Here is a 22,991-nt window from a genome sequence, read left to right as displayed (position 1 = left end):
AGTTTTGGGGTGTTTGTTTCTCACAAAATGGGGCAAGAAATGCCCCATTATTCTCACTTGGCACGTTGAATATCCCCAAAGGCCCGAAGGCCATATGGATGACCCTCCAGCTGTGCCGGAGCAACGAGCAAAAGTGGGCCGGTTGGTAAACTAGCCAGGGGGGGCCTAACCAAGCAGTTAGGGGCCTCCCAGGGAGGGGGCAGACAAAACCGAATCCCCTGCGGATCCATCGTTCCACTTCCCTCCCCTTATATACCCATCAGCAGCACCACACCACGCCTTGCCAACCCGTAACCGCCTTGGGGACACTACTGATACCACGCCCACCCGGCCCCGTGGCAAACACCAACCAGGGTCCAGGAACGCCCCATGCTACACCTTCAGCACGCCCCCCTCTGTCCAACAATGAGGACCCTTTACTGGATACTGGATAAAGCTAAAGGTTTGCCCACCGATGCCCCTAATAAACCCCTCGCGGCCTTTGTCCCGTTGGTCGAATGTTTCCTCATGAACGCCAAGCGCGAATTCATCGTTGTCAAGCGCGCCGAATTCAAAGTTGAGAACATGGACGGTGAAGTCCAATCCCATTGCTCCCAGGTCAGTCCCTTCTCTAACTCCCCTCCTTTGATCTCCAGTCATTAGAAAAACAAATCGACCGATTGTTTTTCTTGATGGTCTTTTTGGTTTGCAGCTTCCTCTGATTTTGGCTGGGGCTATGTCGATCCACAAAAGTCGAGGAAAAACAACGGGTGAAAGTTGCGTTCTGGGGGCTGGCCAGGCTGGGCGAGCTGACTTGCACAAAGAAGACCGGGGATCCTACACCTCGTCCCTACTGACGTCTGACGCGGCTTTCTCCGTGGACAAGGCCATGGGGGAGGTGGCGACTGTCAATCTCCGCTCGGCGAAAACCGCCACGCCGGGTGTCGTCCAGACACCCAGGAACTGCTCCACCTGCCCCCGGAACATCTGCATCAGCTCAGCAGCATCCTCGCCTGCAACCCACCCAGGCTCAGCCGGACTGGCCGCACCCATTGGAGGCGCAATCGGAAGACTGGCAGCTGGTCTACTCATCATTCTCTCCCTCTGGATCCTCTACAAGCGGAACATGCTCCCGTCCTGCTTCACAGCCATCTTTGAATCCAGATCAACCAAATCATTCTCCAAAAAACACCCCCACCGTCTCAGGAACAACAACCAGAAAAAGAACCGCTTCCTCCAATCAAACAGCCACAACCTCAAGTCCCAGAACAAGCTGCCCCACCAATCAGTCATCTATCTGCCAACAGATACCAGGGACCCCAAGACGGCATGGATAATCGAATCAGATGGTATGTCCTTCTCACCTCCCCACAAAAAAATAAAGCACATAACTAAACTGACCCTATCATCATCAGATGACCCCTTCTCAGATAAACACTCCGGGGTGTCCATCATCGGCGCCCAACCAAAAACAAGCCATTCAATCAATCCGACCGTTGTGGTATACAAAATGGGAAAAATCAAAAGTTTTTCTCTCATTTGCGTAATTAGTCATAGAATGCCTCATGGTACGACCATATGGACCCCAGAAATGGAATCTATGGCCAAATTACCCCCTAGTCTCCACTGAAAGTGTAACTGTAGCCCCACTGCACTGGAAGTTAGACCCTCCGGACAACCTGTAGCACCCTGTTGACCCCTGTCACGCACCTCAAGCCACCTTTCCCTACTCCATGGTATCTCCACTGCATATATTATTTTGCCTTTGTTTTCTAGCTGCATGACATCATCCAGCACTGCCACTGCAGTCTGTGCCATTGTTCTCCGCATTCTAGAACTTTCACCTCCACTTTTGTTTGGTTTTATTGCATCACATGCCATTGTTCCCTGCATCATGCATGCACCCCTCGCATAAATTGTACACAGCGCAGGCCAGCTAAAATCCCTCACTGGGGCTGCCCTGGAGCTAAAATCCCTCACATTTGTCTATATAAGGGGCTCTCTCCCCCTCATTTGTAGCTCTTCAGTTTATTACTCATCAGTGATTCACTCACCACCTTGTACTCTCAACACTTACAACTATACTCATAACAACCCTTATATATCAATAACAAATCTTTATAAAGTGTATTGAATAAACTCATCTTGAGCATTCACTCCTATCACCTAATTAAAGCTTGCCAAGCTGAGCTTGGTGGGTCTTGTAGCTGGTAGTATAGAAGGGCAGAGCTTGCAACTCCTTCATCCCCTTCTCCATTCAGCAAAAGGGTTTCACAACCACTTTTGAGTCTTACAAGGGAGTCCCCAACGTGATTAGGATAAATTTGTTTGATCAACACCAGATTACCGATTTCAACAACTTGGAATAACGTCGAAGGATACCTACTTCTAGCGGCGAAAGGATCAAATTCTTCAACAAAATCTACAAACTCCACGGCATATTCACTTCTTCTGTTGGAAAACCAGTTGAATACTAAAACATCATTTACGAAACGGATTACAAGCCTCTGAAGAGAACGTGTAACCACCAGACCTGAAAGGAGAATTTCGAAGAAAGCGGCTGATTATATACTGGAAGACGGTGTGTCGTACCAAAGGATCTGGATAATCAGATACTGCTAGAAGAAAACTCCGGAGTCCACTCGAAGGAAACAGCCAATTATATACTGAAAGACGGTTGTTGTACCAAAGAATTCAGATAATTAGGATACTGTTTGAAGAACACTCCCAGTACGGTAAAGTTATTTATATCAATTATTAAAGAAAAAGCCCCAATTAGCCCTGGTAAAGAGACCAGAGACCAGATATTATTGTTTCTTTTTCAGAGCACAGTAACCGTTAGCAAAAGATTGTGATATTACAAAACTAGGATTCAACAAGAACAAAATGAGTTTACCGTTTAGCGCACCAGATTTGGAGAATGGATTTGCTCCTCCATCAACCCCTTTTAGGAACAGACCTGCGGCCGGAACTTCAGCCTTGAATTGGAATCCGGATACAACAAACCCACCTGCACCACCCAGAAAAGACAAAGGAAAGGGAATTGACCTTCAACTCAGAGACCAATACGGAGATGAATTATCAGATTTGGATGAAACTCCTCAAAACACAAACTTACCGCAACGTAACAATACTCCACATCAACCTATATCGGGGTACGGAATTCACAACACGGAAAATATTCAAGAAACTATGTATCAACCTCAGTTTCAACAACGACAACAGCCAATTCCACCCCCACCGGTTCAACAACCACCCATTCAGCATCCACAAGCTTTTTATCCACAGTACTACCAACCCCCACAGTTCCACCAAGTCAAACCAGTCATTATTAAAGGGCCTGGACTCTTCTATGATGGCAGCCAATTCATGAAGTTCTTAAAGCGTTTCGAAAGAACGGCCAACGCTTTCCAAGCAACGGATTACAATAAGGCGCTTCAGATTGGACGATTTGTGCGGACAGAGGAACTCAAGAGCGAACTCGAGGAGATGGACGGATACAATGACTGCGACTGGAAAAAATTACGGAAAGAAATGGTCAAAACATGGGGCGAATTAGATAATACTATTATGTACACCACCGATGATTTAATCAAAGTAGCAAAACAGCAAGCCAAGAACGGAGTCACAAATTATCAAGACTACAAGACCTATCTTGGGAAGTTCACCTCAATTCTCAAGTACCTTATTAAAAATGATCACATTAGCAAGGAGGAGGACGCGGCCCTGCTATTCCTAAGTGCCTTTTCAAATGAAAGTCAAAGAAGCATCAAACGGACTCTAGTCAACAAGGGACAACTTCCAAAAGCCAAGGATGGAAGCAATAAGGCACCTAAATGGGATGACCTTGTGGCAGCGGCAGAAACTGAAATCCAAATTAACAAAGGCTATGTCAATTTCTCAAGCTTTTCCGAGTCAAATCAAGCTATGCAGAAAAATCTAGAGGCTAGGAAAGGTGACGGGAAACGGCGAGAACAAATGTTACAAGAAACCCCAAATGACAAAGCAGTAGAACAGAAGTTAAATGAAGTCCAACAGGAGTTGGCATTGCTTAAGCAGCAGCTTAAAAACACGGCACCAGTTTATCGAAAGGGACCAGTGGAGAGACAAGAATTTTCTTGCGAAGCGCCAAGACCATCCACCCCACTATATGAATCTACAATCTGCTACTATTGTAAACGGGAAGGGCACTCTACCGGACAATGCCCAGAATTCATTAAAGACAAGAGTCAAGGATTGGTGAAGAGAGAGGGGAAAGAGTGGTACTTACCGAATGGACAACACATTCCTTGGAACCCATCTCGGCCAATCCGTTCAGTAGTGGCAAGTGCTTCGGCAGATCCCGCCATGCAAGATGCGATTAGAAACTTAGCTGAATCAAGACAAAATAACGGAAGCACTCCCATGATGCAAAGCTCAGCTCAGACTGTTGAATGGGAACCACCTCAACTTGGTGCAGAAAACTATCTGAGAACTCATGCAATTACAAGATCTGAAGCTCAGAAAGGTCGGCGTAGCGTGAGGATCCAAGAACCAGAAAAAGACGGCATGGACATTGATGCGGAGGACGAATTAGCAGAAATTCAACAGGAAAATCCTAGAAAGGCACCAGAGAAAATATGGAGTCGAGAAAGGGCACCTATCAGTATCAAGAAAAATTCTCCGGAGGAATCACTACTACAAGATTTAGACCAAGTAAAAATTCCGACAACTTTTGCCCAGCTTACGGCTATTTCACCATCATACACGGAACAAGTCATTGCCAAACTTCAAGGACGCCTTCCGGGTAAAAACAGTGCTACCTACATTGCTACGGAATCCACCAAAGTTTCAGCTGCAATGACTACACCCCAGAAAGACGAAGATATCTCAGACCCGTGTTATTATAGTTGTGCTCTGGGATATGTAACTGCCGAAGTGGGGGGAGCAAAAGTAGACTTCATGGTTGATTCCGGATCTATGGTAAATGTCATACCCCGATCAGTTGCAGAAGACTTGGATTTGGAATTGGTTTCAGTAGACATACCCATGAAAGGAGTTGGCGGTGCTAGATGTGACATAAACGGTGTGGCGGAAAACTGCTCGTTAGCAATTGGTCGATTCTCCGGACCTGCTCACCTATTTGTTTCACCTAAAGCACAAGAATGCATTCTTGGAAGACCATTTCTTTTTGACTACAAATGTACGTTGGAATACCACGAAACCGGCGAGACACTCTCTTTCCAAGGATCAAAAGGCAGAAGAGTTTCTGTACCCTTGGCTAGAATTGGACAAGGGAAAGGCTGGAATAATCGGAAGGATCTGAGCACAAACATACTTATGCCAGCCACTGAACACGGGTCTACAGGAGAAGGAGGTGAAGAACATCGGATGTTTTCAAAGAAACCTACTCAATCTTTTTTATGATCACCGGTGTTCACTTAGGGAATAGCTTGCTACAGCTGGTCGAGCAGGCTATGTCTCGAACACTGGGTTTTTTAGACTGGCTTGAAACATCCTTTCTGTACTTATTGGAGAAACTACAAAAACAAACTATAAAATATTTCTTGAAGATTCTATCCATCAAACCGGAACTAACAAGGACTAATGGGACAGCTGAATCAACCAAGTTTCTCAAATGTATTCCGTCTATCAATAGTGTAAAATTATTAGCTTCACACCAACCTACCAACAATAGAGTTGGGAAGCTATTCAAAAAGGGTTTGGGCTTGGCATTTCAAGCAAAGTTATGTCAAAGTTGGAAGGATGGAAGTCTATGGTGTATGACCAAATACAAACCAGTAGCAAAGAAAATTTGGCCCATTAATGAACCTATTCCGCAAACGCTAAACCCGCCTCTTCAACGACCACCACTCTCACGAGATCCGTACAAGACACCACTCACACCAAATCCTCCAGAATTCAAACCCACCGCCAGGATTACAGAAGAAAGCCTAAAGGTAGTCAATTTTGGACCGGAAGGATGGCTTTGGGAAGAAGAATTGAAGCTCTTCAAGCACTTAATTATAATTCGAGAGAAGGCTATAGCATTCACCCCAGAAGAAAGAGGGCTTTTGAAGCATTCCTACGGTTTGCCTTATATTATACCAGTAGTGGATCACCAACCTTGGCAGAAGAAGCCAATTCCAATACCTGCGGCAATTAAGGACGAATATGTGGAACAAGTACGGGAACGTATACGAAACAAACTTTACGAACAATCAACATCCAGCTATTCTAGTCCAGTTTTCTGTGTCCTAAAGCATGATGGAAAACTAAGAATAGTTCACGACTTACAAGAAATGAACAAGGTTACCATCAAGGATGCTGGGCTACCTCCTGCAACAGAAGAATTTGTGGAATCCTTTGCAGGACGCGCCTGTTACGGACTAGGCGACATCATGGGCGGCTACGACGAAAGAGAATTGGCCCCAGAATCAAGACCCTTAACCACATTTGATACACCACTAGGAAGATTCCAACTTACAAGACTTCCCCAAGGAGCAACAAATTCTGTGGCGGTTTACCAAGCTCAAATGATGTGGATCCTCCAGGACGAGATACCGGAACACGTAGGCGTATTTATTGACAATGGCGGTATAAAAGGACCTGTTTCAACATACAACAACGAGGCACTAGAAGAAACTCCGGGAATTCGGCGGTTTATTTGGGATTACGCTCAAACTCTTGAAAGAGTTTTATTTTGGATTGAAGAAGCAGGACTTACCATCTCAGGAAAGAAGTTTGCGTGTTGTGTACCGGCTTTGGACATTGTTGGACATGTGGTTTGCAGAGAAGGAAGGCGTGTGTCATCCCAGAAGAAAAACAAAATCTCAACCTGGCCTACTCCAAATAATGTCACAGAACTCCGAGGCTTCATGGGAATAGTAACCTATGTCAGAATTTTTATTAAAAATCTGTCAGAGATTGCTGCACCTCTCAGGAAACTCACACGAAAGGATGTCGAATGGGCCTGGGACAAGGACTGTGATCAAGCTTTCAACCTTCTCAAAAAGATCATTGGAGAAGACTTCACCTTGAAAAGCCTTGACTATTCTGAAGATGCCGGACTTATTATCTTAGCCGTGGATTCCAGCTTCATCGCAGCAGGAGGAGTACTTTCTCAGCAAGAACTACAAACAGGACTTATTCGACCAGTTCTCTACGAATCAGTTGTCTTCTCACCGGTGGAATCGAAATATTCCCAGCCAAAGTTAGAGCTCTGTGGCGTAGCTAGGATCCTCAAGAAATTACAGACACTTCTTTGGGGTCAACACTTTGAGTTACAAGTCGATGCTCAATCCCTAATCCAAATGATCAACTCTCCTTCGCTTCCCAATGCACCTATGACCAGATGGGTGGCTTTCATTCAGCTATTCTCATTTGATATGGTACATAAGCCAGGGAAGACATTTACTTTACCAGATGCATTGTCGAGAAGACCTATAAGCAATGACGAGGACGAGTTTTATAACGATTCAGACGACTTTGATGAAGAGGAACCACTGATTAAAGTCTGCTCCCGATTTAGAACATGCTCAATGTCCACAAGTATTCTAGAATGGGAATCATCTGGATTTTGGAAAGATCTCAAGGACTATTTACAAACCCTGCGTAAACCACAAGGATTGGATCCTGAAGAATTTCAGAAACTCAAACAAAAATCAGCAAATTATTTTATTCAGGATGGACGACTGATGCGCCGGCACTCTCCAATGGCGCAACTAGTAATTTCTAACATCTCGTATCAAAGTAAGCTCTTACGGAAGGTTCACGAGGAACTCGGTCATCGAGGACTTGAAGAAACATACCAACGCCTAGTCTGCCGATTTTGGTGGCCAAGTCTGAAGAAAAAGGTTCGCTTATGGGTAAAAAGCTGTGAACCATGTCAAAAAAGGGACCCACTGGTACCTAGGGAAATTCGAAACCCAACTGGTGAAAACACTTTATTCGGACGAGTAGCGTTGGATGTCTGCCACATCAAGGCTGGAAGATATAAATATTTACTTGTGGCTCGAGATGACTTATCAGGATGGGTAGAGGCAGCTCCTTTGGTCAAACTCACAGCGGCAACAATTGGAAAATTTCTCTTGGAGGAATGGGTTTATTGGTATGGGGTAATCAAGACGGTTACGGCGGACAATGGACCCGAATTCAAAAATGAATTTATCAAAGCTGTGGAAAAGATTGGAGTAACTTTCAAACCGCCTACACCTTATTATCCGGAGGCCAACGGCATGATAGAAAGAGGACACCGGCCAATTAAAGACACATTGATCAAGATGTGCGGCGAGTCTGGAGGAAAATGGAGAGAATATCTACCTCTAGTGCTTTTTTCAGACAGGATTTTGACAAAACGTACAACAGGTTACTCACCATTTGAACTTGTTTTTGGACAAAAAGCGGTGCTACCTGTGGATCTAGAAATGGACACCTATCTAGGAATTGATTGGACGGAAATCAAAACTACAGAACAGCTGTTAGAAGCTCAAACAAAGCAATTAGAAAGGAGGGACGAAATTCTGGAAATAGCTCACGAGAAACTAATGAAAGCTAGAGAATCCTCTGTTCGGTACTGGGACCGAAAAATGGCAGCAAGACTCCGAAACCCTCTTGATCCTGGCGAACTAGTTTTAATTTACAATAAAAGCTTGGAGGACCAATGGGGAAAGCTTTTTCTTAACCGATGGAATGGTCCTTTTAGAATCACTAAACAACTACCAAAGGGGTCGTATATCTTGGAGGAATTGGATGGTGTGGAACTTAAAAGGGCTTACGCAGCTTCTCATATCAAACGCTTTTACCCACGTGGACGTGAACTTGAGGAGATCCAACAAGACGAGGATCCAGATCAACCTGATTTGTCGGATGAGGACGACACTGGTGAAAATTTGCATGAAGATTCTGATGAAGAACTGGACAACAATCTGAATTGGTGCCCATCTCCAAGTTGGGGGAGAAAACAACATTCTATTTGAGAATGTTTTTCTCCCTAGAAAAAGTATTATATTTAAAATTGAAATTTTTCTCTTTGGGTTATTCTTGAACAACACATTTTCTCTATGTTGAAGTCATTCAGAACATTAAAAACTCACTTCTCAAGCAAGGTTGAGGACAACCTGTTTAAGTTGGGGGAGGGGTGTTGGTATATATATTTCAGGCTAATAATCAAAAGATAAAAAGAGACTAGCCTACTGTACAAGAGATAAAAAGAAAAGAATAATACATTTTTTAGTTTTAACTCATATAAGTTTTTTTTATTTTTTTTTCTATTATCTATTGATTTTTTTTGGTTTTGTGACGATTTTACCCCAGGAAACACGCAGCATAGGCGACTAAAAGAAAAAGCAAAGCAAAAATAATTAGTATAAAAATAATAATGCATAAAAAAAAAAAAAAAGAAAGATAGAAACTCACTTTTGGTCAATTGGCTTGACGAACAAGATGGTCGGTGGTCAGATATCGATGGGCCCAGGCCTGAAAAAGGTCAATACGTTCCATGTGGTCGAATCCATTCGGAGAAGGGTTGCGGTTAGAGAACGCAACAAAGTCCTCGACCATTCCGACATAGAAATGAAAAAGGATAGCTGGTTCAACCGTGGCGGGAGTCGTTGGGACAATACCGTGTCGGCGGGTAAGAAGCGCTTTGATTTGATGAGGGCGAAGGAAGGGAAATTCCGTTATACCATAATCACCGCGAACAGACGGCGAAGGGATGCGCGGGAAGCCCTCAATGGGTTCATTATCGTGGTCAGAAAGTTCATCGATTTCGGATCTGGGATGGGCCGGCTCGTTCTCAGTAGAAGCCAACTCATCCACCTCGATAGCCTGCTGAGTTTTGGGCTGCAATGGAAGGCCGCAAGGACGAACTGTCCAAGCGGGTAGCGGTGTCCAGGAGTCTTCAAGAGCAACTCGGTTGGACGATAAGACCTATGTAGATATACAACTCAATGGGCATCAGCACAGTTCTGCGCTGAGAAAAGAATCAAAAGAGTAACTTACCGGCGCTGGGGAACTGTCAGGGGCTCTTGGATGGAAGATGGGCGAGTCAGGGTTAGGCAAGCAATCTGGGATTCGAGGGCAGTAGACCGGCGATCCGGCAACAGGATTAATACCCTCAGGCGGGCTAGAAGTTGGATACGGTGTTGGAGTTCTGAATCGGGGGTGAAGCCCAACCAAACCGGGAGGGATTGCCGGGGCTGCGACCTCAGCTGCAGAGGAAGTCGAGCCAAGGAGAGTTTGGACGTTCGGAGGGGCCCAATCACTGTTATTAGAGCCCAAGAACTACACAAGATAGGGTCAGATGGCAGTATGGGCAAAGATGACTAAAGAAAATACCTTACCGTCTCTAAAGTCTGCATGGTTGCATCGCCAACAATGAACGGTCGAAGAGCCACCGGGGACTCAAGACAGATGTCAGACATCATCAGCGAGTTTGAGAGATAGTCACGCTGGTCCTGGGTCCAGTTCATGTGATCAAGTGAAGAATGGGTTGGCGGCTCAGCAGGCGCATCAGCACGAGGCGTCTGGCGAACACAACGATCAGTTTCCCTTGAAATAATAAAACATCAGAGATACAGGGAAAGAAAACCTACCTTGGGGAATGGCTGCCCAAGAGGGTGGTGGTTTAAGAGGTTTCGATCGAAACCCATGGTATCAAGGACCGAGGAATTCATCTACAGAAGAGAGCATTGTTAGCAAGGATGAAAGTTGAATCTGAAGAAGGGAGGACGCACCTGTTTTGCAGCAGAACTCACACGAGGACGTAAATAATAAGGGTGTGAAGGTTGGCTAGAGGAGGTAGTCATAACAGGGTCGATGGGGATTGAAGGAACTAATGCAAAAGGGTGGTTGGACGCTGAGGAGATGATGGGGAGGAAACCTGAATCAACGGAGAGAAGGCTTGTTTTATACCCTTCAGAGAGCCTATCAGCCTTGCCCGTATGGCCGGACATCACCAGGAATCAGGATGCGAGTAGACGACTTACCTGGCTGCCTGGCGACAACAAAGGCTTGAGGGCCCTGCCTCATTATTCGGATCCTTTGATCACGGCTCGGCGGGCGATGGCCGAGGTAATATAACCAAACGCACCCGTCATGAAGCCGGTCATGACCCGGACGTCCCAACCGGAGCATAACGTACTGAGTAAAGGATGAAAGGGCTTCAGCTGGAAGACAATGCAGCTGAAGCAATATAAACTTAATATAAACAAATAACATTACATACCTTATGGGCTCAGCTTTGGCTGTCCGGAAGAACAAAGCGGGGATCGAATTCCTGCAGCTCAAGGCCGCAGAAGCAAGCTCGAGTTCAATCCTGAAGGCTGGTGACGGCGGCAGGAGGCGGCGAAATCGACGGATTGGCTCTGAGGCGTTGAGTGCGCCTCAAAGGAATCCGCCCCGGGAGATGGAGGAGGTGGTTGGCGAAGTTGGCTTGTGAGTTGTTTGGAGGTCGTTTGGATCGAGAAGACGCCGGAAGGTCGCGAAGTTTGGTCCCATGCAGCTCGAGACTGCAGAAGCGAGCTCGAATTCGTTCCTGAGGCTAGCGGTGGTGGAGGCGAAGACAGCTTGATGAATCGTGGGCAACGAACTATGTGTCGGGAGGATTATCTATGATCCGAGTCGGACCTCAGGTATGGTCGGAGCCAAACACGATTGGCCGGCATCGCAGACGGGGGGATCAGACAGACTGGACGGGTAGCGCGCGCCCCCGATCACTACTCGACAACAGAACGGGCGGGCGCGATCAACACAGAGCACCCAGGCCCATGGCCCGTTTACTCAGGAACAGCGTACGGGTCCCCGATCAATACTCGTTGATCCGGGCTTGCAGCTTCAAGCGCGCGCACTCTGGAGCTCTAGCGCGGCAACTACGTACAACGGCGACACAAAGTCACATGCTGCGGCGCTGCGCAACTGCGCAGCTGCGGACTGCGCGCAGCACTTTGACTCCCAGACATGAAAAATTTTCCAGCTCATAAAGCACCTCAAAAATCACAAAATCCAATTTTTGTGCAAACTTCACTCCATGGTACTCCAGCGACAAAAGAAAGCCAATATTCCAGAATTCTGGAATGACAGCTGTGCAAACTCAACTTTCAAGCTTTCAAAAATCTAAACGGGGCACTTTTTCACGGCGAATTGTCTGGGGACAGACAATAAGTTGGGGGAGAATGTGGTATACAAAATGGGAAAAATCAAAAGTTTTTCTCTCATTTGCGTAATTAGTCATAGAATGCCTCATGGTACGACCATATGGACCCCAGAAATGGAATCTACGGCCAAATTACCCCCTAGTCTCCACTGAAAGTGTAACTGTAGCCCCACTGCACTGGAAGTTAGACCCTCCGGACAACCTGTAGCACCCTGTTGACCCCTGTCACGCACCTCAAGCCACCTTTCCCTACTCCATGGTATCTCCACTGCATATATTATTTTGCCTTTGTTTTCTAGCTGCATGACATCATCCAGCACTGCCACTGCAGTCTGTGCCATTGTTCTCCGCATTCTAGAACTTTCACCTCCACTTTTGTTTGGTTTTATTGCATCACATGCCATTGTTCCCTGCATCATGCATGCACCCCTCGCATAAATTGTACACAGCGCAGGCCAGCTAAAATCCCTCACTGGGGCTGCCCTGGAGCTAAAATCCCTCACATTTGTCTATATAAGGGGCTCTCTCCCCCTCATTTGTAGCTCTTCAGTTTATTACTCATCAGTGATTCACTCACCACCTTGTACTCTCAACACTTACAACTATACTCATAACAACCCTTATATATCAATAACAAATCTTTATAAAGTGTATCGAATAAACTCATCTTGAGCATTCACTCCTATCACCTAATTAAAGCTTGCCAAGCTGAGCTTGGTGGGTCTTGTAGCTGGTAGTATAGAAGGGCAGAGCTTGCAACTCCTTCATCCCCTTCTCCATTCAGCAAAAGGGTTTCACAACCACTTTTGAGTCTTACACCGTCGAACTGCTAGGCTCTCCCTTCCATCCCAGCCCACCAGCCGCCTACAACCCATCCCGGACACTCTCGCTCACCGGGCCCGAGGACCGCTGTGGTGTTCTGGCGCGTACACAGGATCAAGACACCCGGATAAAGGCCTCAAGATCATCAAGACCCTCAAGACCCTCAATTCTTCTGTTATCATTTCTTCCCCCCCCTTCCCTCTCTTTCCTTTCTTTCCCTTTGCCCTTTCTCCCTTTTTTCCTTCTCTTTTGTTGGTTTGATTTGTTTTGATTCTTCCATTGATTGTTTTCTTTTCTTGGTTCTTTTTTTATTGTTTCTTCTTTGCGCGCGTTGGAGAGGATGAGTTGGAGGAGGGTTGGTTCTTTGTTTCTTTTCAGATTTTGCTTTGTTTGTTTGTCTTTTTGGCTTTGGTGTGGAGGTTGTTTTCTCTTTGGTTGTTCTTTTCCTCTTTCTCTGCTCATCTTAGTTGTATGGGCGCGGCGGGCACGAGGGCTTGTCGCGCGGCATGTCGCGGCCTGAATCCAAGTTCAGCCAAACTTGGAGGAAGGATCCGCATGGTACTCTGGCCTCCCCCATAAGGAACAAGATATCATCACATTTTCTGAGCTTATTGATCCGGATCGTGTCGATCCAGCCCCGCATCTACCTCTGAGTTTGAGTACCCGAGCTTCCTGAGTTTATTCCTTTTTGATCACTACCTGAGATTCCGACGACCGCGCCAGCTTTCTTCCGAGTCCCTTCTGTTCTGAGCTTTTTCCATCCTACCAAACCGCCGAGGGTATTCCAACCCCCTCGTTCCCTCTCAACAAATCCCCCCCCAACCGCTATCACCTTGTTCGATTTTTTCCCGATACTTTTCGCAGGACCACCGACGAGGGCAGCACTCAAGCACCATCCCCTCAACCGACTGCCACGGCTCAGACCCGACAGGAGTCCATATTTGGTCCCCCAAGTTGGGATCAAACCAGCGACCTCAAGATTTACAGTCTCGCCTCAGGATTTCGAGACGGACGGGTGGTCTGAGGCTGGAATCTTCCTTCTTTCTTTGCTTTATTTTTTGTTGTCGATTTTCGCCTTATCCGAAGACGTTTCAGGATCCTCGTTTCAGGATCAAGAAGAAGCTTTTTGTTTTAGGTTTTTAGGTGTCTGCCGCGGGCATAGGAGGGGTAAAAGTAAGTCCCATCCATTGTGCACCTCCGGGCATCTCTACACGCCGTCGAAAGCATTACCTGCCACGCTGTGAGCCGCACCCTATCTGCCGTTTTCGCTTTTTCAGTCTGAAGATCCACTGAAGCATCATGGCCGAACCCAACGTCGTCGAATCCGTCAAGATCAAGCCACCGCACGGCAAGAGTCTGAGGTTTGACGGAACAAACGTCGAGAGGTTTCTGAGCCAGTATCAGGTGGCGGCGCGTTTGGACAAGGCCTCGGGAAGAGACATGGCCGAACAGCTCTTCTTCTTTGTGGACGACAGTTTGCTGGATGTACTAGAGACTCTGGACGGTTACGATCCTCCGGACTGGCCTAAGTTGAAGGCTTCGATGTTGTCGTACTGGGAGGATATTGATGCGGCTAAGTTCACGACTGGGAACATTAGGTCCCTGAAGGAGGAATGGCTTGGGCGTGGGGGAGTCGCATCGTTCGCGGACTATCAAGCTTTCCGCAAAGAATGGGAGCCTATTCAGGCCTACCTACTCGCCAAAGCTCATATTGAATCGGTTGAAGAAATTCGTAATGATTATTATCAGTCTTTCGCCGACACTGTCCAGGAAAGGATTCGAGATCAGCTTTTCAAAGATAACACGATGATAACGACCGTGGACCGACGTTTCAAACTGCCTAAGTTCGAGGTGCTCAAATCTGCAATCAACGATGTAATGAGGCGTCAGACGGCCTTGATTTTTGAAGATCCGAAGTCGAGTAAACCGGTGGCCACTTCGTCCCTGAAGCAGTCAAACGAAGTGATGAAGAAGATGGGCGCCGATAAACGGGGAAAAGACGTTCCGCAACCGGTTAATCCGTCGCCGAATATGGAGGATCTGACGAGGATGTTCGAAGCTTTTGAGCAGAGGTTAGAGCTGAAATTCGCCGCTGGTCGGGCCCCGCAAGTTTCCGGCGCGAGGCCGCCCATGGTTTGTCATTATTGCCATCGTGAGGGCCACGGGACGGCGCGTTGTTTCGAACTCCAGAAGGACAAGGACGACAAATTGGTTGAACAAAGAGGCACAAATTTCTTTTTGCCGAACGGGGCTCTCATTCCGTGGGACCCGACCAGGCCAATAAGGCACGTGGTGGCGTCGTATCAGCCCCCAAGGACTACTGTGAATCAGGCATCCGAGGGACTTGACTCGGGTTTCAAGGCGGGGTGCGGAGCGTTACAACCATGGTGTCCCCCATCGGTTTCTTCTCAGTCTTTCACTGGGATGTACGAGTCGGGTCCGGCGGGAAGGAAGAGACACGAAGATCCAAAACTTTTCAAGGCTCCAGCGGTTCCGGCGAGTAGTGCACGGCGTCCGCTGCGCAGAGCGTCGACGCCGCCAATTCCTGAGGAGAAGAGCGAAATGGACGAGGACCCTGCCCTTTTCGAAAGGGGCACAGTTGAAGGAGATCCGCCGGTTTCGCCGGTGGACGTTCCCCTGGCAACCACCCCACCTACGAGAGCTACTGGTCCGAAGGTACGGTTCGAGAGGGAAGTTTCACGCGAGAATCCGAATGCGGTGGACGTCGTTTTGAAAAAGATCTCGGTACTGAAGATCCCGGATATCACCGTTTCTGATCTCATGGCCATGGCGCCATCTATAGCGGAGGGAATGAAGAAATGGGTGTCGAAGCGTCGAGTAGAGGTGGGGAGCGAGGAGCTGAAGGTCAATTCAGGAACTCTGGCGGAAGTCTCAGATCGGGATCTCGGAGCCGACCCAAATCTTTACTCATGCCCGCTGGGGCATCTTCCTTGTCTCATTGGTGATGACGAAACTTCGGCCTTTCCCCTCATAGACTCGGGGTCTCAGTTGAATCTCATTTCGGACGTCATGGCTAACCAGTTCAACTTAAGCCCTCGGGTGAACTTCGCGTCCGCTGTCTATGGGATCAACAATCAAGCGTGCGAGCTGATGGGAGTGGCGGAGGACGTTCAGATCAGGATCGGCAAGAACTTGGTGAAGACCTGTCACTTCTGGATCACAAAAATGGAAGGTCCGTTGATCCTCGGGCGCCCTTTTCTGATGGATGTGGGGGCGACTTTGGCTTTCTCTTCGCAAACCGGCGAAAAGCTCGTTATCCCAGACGCAACTGGACGAAACATCGAGGTATCCCTGTGCTCAACTAGTACGGGGCGATGGGAGCGCGACTTTCCCGGTCACGGTCGCAAGGCAGTGTTGACACATATGGCACGCCTGGCCGGCGATTTGTCGGAAGATCGTCCTTTTTTATGAGGACAGTTGGTTCGAATTGCGGAGGGCTTAATCTAGATCTTCGCAGCCTCGCCGTCGAACCAACTCAGTTTGTAGAAGATCAACGGCCCATATTTCCTTCTCTTTTATTCTCCTATCGACAAAACATCAAACCCGAAAAACATCTCAAGATAATTCGAAACATCAAAAACAATATAGAGGCTCGATTTCATTTCAATTCTCGGCTTCCAGTGTACAACAGAGGAGGTTCGGCGGCTAAAGGAGGGACAAAGGTAAGTCCCATCCATTATGCACCTCCAGGGTTCTCTACAAGCGTCGAAAACATTACATGCCACGCTGTGAGCCGCCCCTCTTCGCCCTGTTCTTCCTTCAGTGCCATCGACCATGCAATTCCGGATCATTGTCTCCGAGAAGAGAATAAACTATCCTCGTTTCATTTCAAGGAGGTCTCAGCCCCATCATGGGAACCCTCCGCTAGTTCTCGATTCTCACCTCAAGGAAAGCATCAAGATTCAACCTGCGAACATCTCCGCGAAGAGAATAAACTACTCCTCCTCCGCAAAGAGGGAAAACTATTTACGTCTTATGACGGCCTCCGCGACGAGGGTAAACTATTTTCGCCTCGCGGCAACCTCCGCGAAGAGGATAAACTAATTTCCCTGGAAGCAGAGGTCCGGACATGTGAACAGGATTCTGAGGTACTACGGAGGATTGGGAGTAACAAAGTAAGTTCCTCCCAATATGCACCTCCGAGGCGTGATGCCTATCATTTGTCGAAAACCCTGCCACGTGCCACTCTGGTGAGCCACACCCCGGATCCTGGCGTTTTTCTTTTAGGGTTGGGTGCGACAAAAGGCGCGGCGTGCAGTGTGGTGCTCCGCAACGAGCTTAAACTATGCTCTTTTCAAATGGAATGTGAAGAGGGAATTGTCACGTTTGGACCGTCGTGGAGGGCATATGGGGTGCAAGTAAGTTCCCACCAATATGCACCTCCGCGGCGTGATGCTCCCAATTTGTCGAAAACTCTATCTCGGGCCACACTCGTGAGCGACTTGCAACCCCTTCGATTTTCCTTTGCAGACAAGGCAGCGTTCGAGGATCAAGCAGAGCACCGGACGAGTCTCTTGTTGGAAGCCGGACTTGGATCGCGGGCGCAAACAAGTCTTCTGGAGTCGTGGAAAGCGGGCGAGTACTTGGCTTTTGCAGCCAAGTATAAGCCTGTTGCTAAGAAGATCAAGCCCGTGAATCTTGCGATGCCGCAAGGTTTAAATCCTCCTCTCCAGCGACCTACTCTCACCCGCGATCCATATCAAGGACTGTCGAGGGCACTGGTTGGCCCGTTTAGGCCAAAGGGGCGCGTGACGGAAGAAAGATTGTTGGTGGTCAATTTCGGACCGGAGGACTGGCTGTATCCCGATGAGTTGAGTCTGATCAAGAACGTCCTGGCTGAGCGCAATTTGTTGATAGCTTTCAACGAGGAAGAAAGAGGTCTCTTGAAGGAAACTTACGGACTCCCGTACATTATCCCCGTGGTCGAACACGAGCCGTGGCAGAAAAAGAAGATTCCGATTCCGGCCGCCAAGCTCAAGGAGTACACGCGCCTCATCCGGGAGCGGGTCCGCACGGGTTTATACGAGCAATCCACGTCTTCGTATTCGAGCCCAGTATTTTGCGTGCTTAAAGGGAACGGGAAACTTCGCATAGTTCACGATCTACAACCGCTCAATAAAGTTACAGTTCGGGATGCGGGAGTGCCTCCCGCCACGGAGGAATTCGTTGAGTCTTCCTCCGGGCGGGCTTGTTATGGGCTTGGCGACATTATGGGCGGCTACGACGAGCGCGCTTTGGATCCAATCTCGCGGCCACTTACCACCTTTGACACGCCTTTGGGGCGGTTTCAACTCACTCAATTGCCGCAAGGGGCCACCAACTCTGTCGCCGTTTACCAGGCGCAGATGATGTGGATTCTCCAGGCCAAGATTCCTGAGCATGTGGGAATTTTCATTGACGATGGAGGCATCAAGGGCCCAAAGTCCGATTACAACAATGAGTGGCTTCCTTGGCATACCGGAATTTGGCGGTTCATCTGGGAATACGCCAAAACTTTGGAGCGTATTCTTTTTCGGATTGAAGAGTCGGGATTGACGGTCTCAGCTTCGAAGCTTGCGGCCTGTGTTCCGGCACTTGAGATAGTGGGCCATGTTGTTTGCAAGGAGGGGCGCAAGATGGCCGCCAGTAAAGTCAACAAGATCGTTTCTTGGCCTACACCGAGCAATGCAACTGAAGTGCAAGGGTTCCTAGGGGTTGTTGTTTACGTCCGGATTTTTATCCCATCACTTTCCCAGATCTGTCTGCCCCTCCGTCGATTAACCCGCAAGGATTCTGAATGGAGCTGGACCGAGGACTGTGAACGGGCCTTTCAAGAACTCAAGATCTTGGTCGGAAAGGACATAGTCCTGGCTAAGATAGACTATGGACCGGACGCCGGGAAGCTTAAGCTGGCAGTGGACTCTAGTTTCCACGCCTCTGGTGCCGTGCTCACTCAGGAAGACTCAAACGGCTTGGATCGCCCGGCTCTCTATGAGTCTCTGCTCTTTTCGGACGTGGAGTCAAGATACTCGCAGGCCAAGCTCGAGTTATGTGGTGTCGCGCGAATTCTGAAGAAACTACAGACGGTCCTGTGGGGCCAGCATTTCGAGCTACAAGTGGATGCCCAGTCCCTGATCCAGATGATCAATGCCCCGAGTCTGCCAAATGCGCCGATGACGCGGTGGGTTTTGTTCATACAGTTGTTCTTGTTTGACATCGTCCATCGCCCCGGTAAATCCTTCACCATGCCCAACGGTCTATCTCGCCGCCCGCAAGACGACGAGGAGTCTGACCCTCCTTCCGATTTTGACGAGGATTCCCCCCTTGATTCGACCCGTTTTTTCTTTTTCGGCTCTGAAGGACGAGTATACCGGATATCAGGACGGTTACTGGCGCCAGATGGAGTTGTTTCTATCCACGTTAACCTGGCCAGAGGGCATGGGAGCGGACAAATTTCGGGCTTTGAAGCGAAGGTCCTCGGATTTCTTTGTGCAGAATGGTAGACTTATGAAGAGGGGGAGCCCACTACCTCGGATTGTCATCACCCTCCCCTTCAAACAAGAAGAAGTTCTCCGGCGGCTACACGAGGATTTGGGTCACCGCGGAGCAACAGAGACCTATTGAAGGGTTTCCGAGCGCTTTTGGTGGCCGTCATTGAAGCAATCTGTGGCTCGCTGGTGCCAGAGCTGTGACGCCTGTCAACGGCGCAGCCTTCGAAGACCACTAGAGCAGCGTTATCCGACGGGAGAATCGACTGTTTTTGGGCGAGTGGCCTTGGATGCGGTCCATTTAAAAGCTAGCGGAGCTAAGTACCTTATCGTGGCTCGCAATGACTTTTCTGGTTGGGTGGAGGCCAAAATACTGAACAACCTGACTTCGTTCCTTCAGGAACATTGGACAATGCGGTACGGCCCGGCTCAATCTTATTCGACAGACGGCGGTTCGGAATTTGGCGGTGCACTGGCGGAAATGCTTTGTGCTTTGCCGGGGGAACACTGAGTTTCTACCCCTTATTATCCAGAGGGGCAGGGTATGGTCGAGCGGGGGCACGCACCACTGAAGGCGGCGTTGGTCAAGTTAGCGGGAGAGAGTGGCAAGAATTGCCGCAAGTTCCTTCCGTTGGTTCTCTTTGCGGATCGGATTTTGGCCAAGCGCACGACAGGGTACTCTCCGTATGAGTTGGTTTTCGGGCAGCGGGCAGTCTTGCCGATAGATTTGGAAATGGAGTCATACCTCGGCGTGGACTGGGAATCAGTGCGCACTACGACGGATCTTCTAGCCGCGAGATCTCTTCAACTCGAGCGCAGCGAAGAAACTCGGGGTCTGGCCTATCGCAAAATGATGGAGGCGCGGGGCGAATCAGTCAGATATTGGACGGACAAGCGCTCTGATCGGCTTCGTGACGCGCTCGAGACTGGTGCGATGGTTATGGCGTATAACCGATCGTTGGAGACTCAGTGGGGCCAGTTATTTGCTAATAGGTGGAACGGGCCCTACCGAGTGGTCCGCCAAGTCGAAGGAGGCTCCTACATTCTGGCCGAACTGGACGGCACCGAACTCAAGCGGCAATTTGCGGCCGATCAGGTCAAGAAGTACTACTCGCGCGATGAGGGGCAGGCACAAAAGTAAGCCCTCCCATGTGTGTGCATCTCGAGGGTTTTCTACGCGCGTCGTCAATAGCATTACATGCCACTATGTGAGCCACTTTTTTTGCGGTTTTCTCCCTTGTTTGGCGGCAGGTATCAGAGAGGCGACGCGCAGTCTAGGGACAGACTGCAAATGGGATGGGGATGTGGTGTTCTGGCGCGTACACAGGATCAAGACACCCGGATAAAGGCCTCAAGATCATCAAGACCCTCAAGACCCTCAATTCTTCTGTTATCATTTCTTCCCCCCCCCCCCTTCCCTCTCTTTCCTTTCTTTCCCTTTGCCCTTTCTCCCTTTTTTCCTTCTCTTTTGTTGGTTTGATTTGTTTTGATTCTTCCATTGATTGTTTTCTTTTCTTGGTTCTTTTTTTATTGTTTCTTCTTTGCGCGCGTTGGAGAGGATGAGTTGGAGGAGGGTTGGTTCTTTGTTTCTTTTCAGATTTTGCTTTGTTTGTTTGTCTTTTTGGCTTTGGTGTGGAGGTTGTTTTCTCTTTGGTTGTTCTTTTCCTCTTTCTCTGCTCATCTTAGTTGTATGGGCGCGGCGGGCACGAGGGCTCGTCGCGCGGCATGTTGCGGCCTGAATCCAAGTTCAGCCGAACTTGGAGGAAGGATCCGCATGGTATTCTGGCCTCCCCCATAAGGAACAAGATATCATCACATTTTCTGAGCTTATTGATCCGGATCGTGTCGATCCAGCCCCGCATCTACCTCTGAGTTTGAGTACCCGAGCTTCCTGAGTTTATTCCTTTTTGATCACTACCCGAGATTCCGACGACCGCGCCAGCTTTCTTCCGAGTCCCTTCTGTTCTGAGCTTTTTCCATCCTACCAAACCGCCGAGGGTATTCCAACCCCCTCGTTCCCTCTCAACAAATCCCCCCCCAACCGCTATCACCTTGTTCGATTTTTTCCCGATACTTTTCGCAGGACCACCGACGAGGGCAGCACTCAAGCACCATCCCCTCAACCGACTGCCACGGCTCAGACCCGACAGGAGTCCATACCGCAGCCCATCATCAGCCGAGCCTCCCTCCTCCACCTCCTTGACCAACCTGCCCAGCCCAGCAGCCGAACAACACCACCGCGCCTCCTCCTTCTTCCTCACCCCTGGCCAGCCCTCGCCCACCCATCCCACGCCGACCGCCCAGCAGCACCGGCCGATCCGGCCCCACCGCGCCCCCGACCTCGACCTCCGACTGCCTGGGACGGCCCAGGTAGAGAGCGACGAGGCCAAGAAGAAGGAGCTGACGGGAGGCGCCAAGCCGGCTAACAACAACTCGTACCTCTCCCCCGGCCAGGACACCCAGCAGAGCAGCCTCTGCCGGCTCTCCGGCTCCGCCGACGCCACCACCCACAACAGCCATCTGAGCAGCATCCTCGACCCCGCCATGATCGTCACCCCCGTCACCCTGGTCGGGACGGCCTTGGGAAGGCAGGCCGCCGTCCAGCAGGTCGCCCTGCGCGGTCAGGAGAAGGCCCGCGTCGTCCGGCTGCCCCCCAGCGGCCACCCCCACGGAACCTCCCCGCTCTTGCTCTCCAACGGCACCACCTCCAGCACCATCCGCTCCCCGACCGCCAACGTCCGCGAGACCTTCGGCTTCTTGCCTACCACGCCCGGCATCGGCCGGGCCCAGGACACACTGGCCCGCCCCCACTCTGCTCACCAGCCCTTCCCTTCCCTGTCCATCCACCAGGCCTTTGACTTTGAACACCCGTCGGCGGCCGGACTGAGAGGCAGCACTCTTGACCCGTTTTCAGATCTCTCGGCCCTGGCTGTGATGGACAAAATGGGGCAGGAGGAGGAGCAGCACAACGAAGGCCGCGAAGACATCGGCAGTCTCCCCAGCAACAACAAGAACGAGCATGTGGGCAGGAAGAGCAGTACCAACCTGCGCAGGGCCCGCTTGACGGCCGCCTACTCGATTGCTAGCTCCAGCTTTGGCGGCAGCAGCGTCTGCGACAGCTTTATCGAAGACAAGGAGGTCGAGTTTCCCACCGTCCTCGGCCGCTCCGCCGCCACCCTCGCCCAACGCATCCTCGACAACAGCACGACCAGATGCAGGGCGCGGCCAGCGAGACTGCGCATCACCATGTGAATCTCAAGGCTCTCGGACGCAACAGGGCTATCTCGCTCTCCTCGATCATCACTGAGGAGGCCCGACGGACGTCTCGCAACGGCTCGCCCCCGCCGATGACCTCGCTCCCCGCCTGCGCCGGCTTTGTTCCTTCCACGCCTTCCGCAGGCGGGAGTCCCTCGGGCAGTCTGCCGGAGCCGTTCAAGCCGTTTGCGGGCCAAAAGCCGCAGCGGCCGAGTGGGCAATTGGGGGCGACAGCGCGAGGCTCGGAGGGCTCGCCGGCGGCCAGTCTGGTCCGTCTCTCGTCCACTTCCTCGGTCCGCTCCGGCTACGGCTCC

The 22,991-nt window shown here is 49.7% G+C and overlaps 1 protein-coding gene across 1 annotated transcript; it reads left to right on the top strand.

Annotated features, from left to right (window-relative positions):
* Nucleotides 1-405: 405 nt before the first annotated feature.
* Nucleotides 406-22,674, top strand: PtA15_5A567 (uncharacterized protein; the record flags this gene model as incomplete). Its single annotated transcript, XM_053169342.1, has 3 exons — nt 406-597; nt 932-1,328; nt 21,599-22,674. 3 exons carry the CDS (start codon nt 406-408, stop codon nt 22,672-22,674), a joined length of 1,665 nt encoding a protein of 554 aa, XP_053020549.1.
* Nucleotides 22,675-22,991: the final 317 nt, after the last annotated feature.

This window comes from Puccinia triticina, chromosome 5A (genome assembly GCF_026914185.1).
Source record: "Puccinia triticina chromosome 5A, complete sequence".
Taxonomy (NCBI): Eukaryota; Fungi; Basidiomycota; class Pucciniomycetes; order Pucciniales; family Pucciniaceae; genus Puccinia; species Puccinia triticina.
This window is presented reverse-complemented; position numbering and strand designations above follow the sequence as displayed.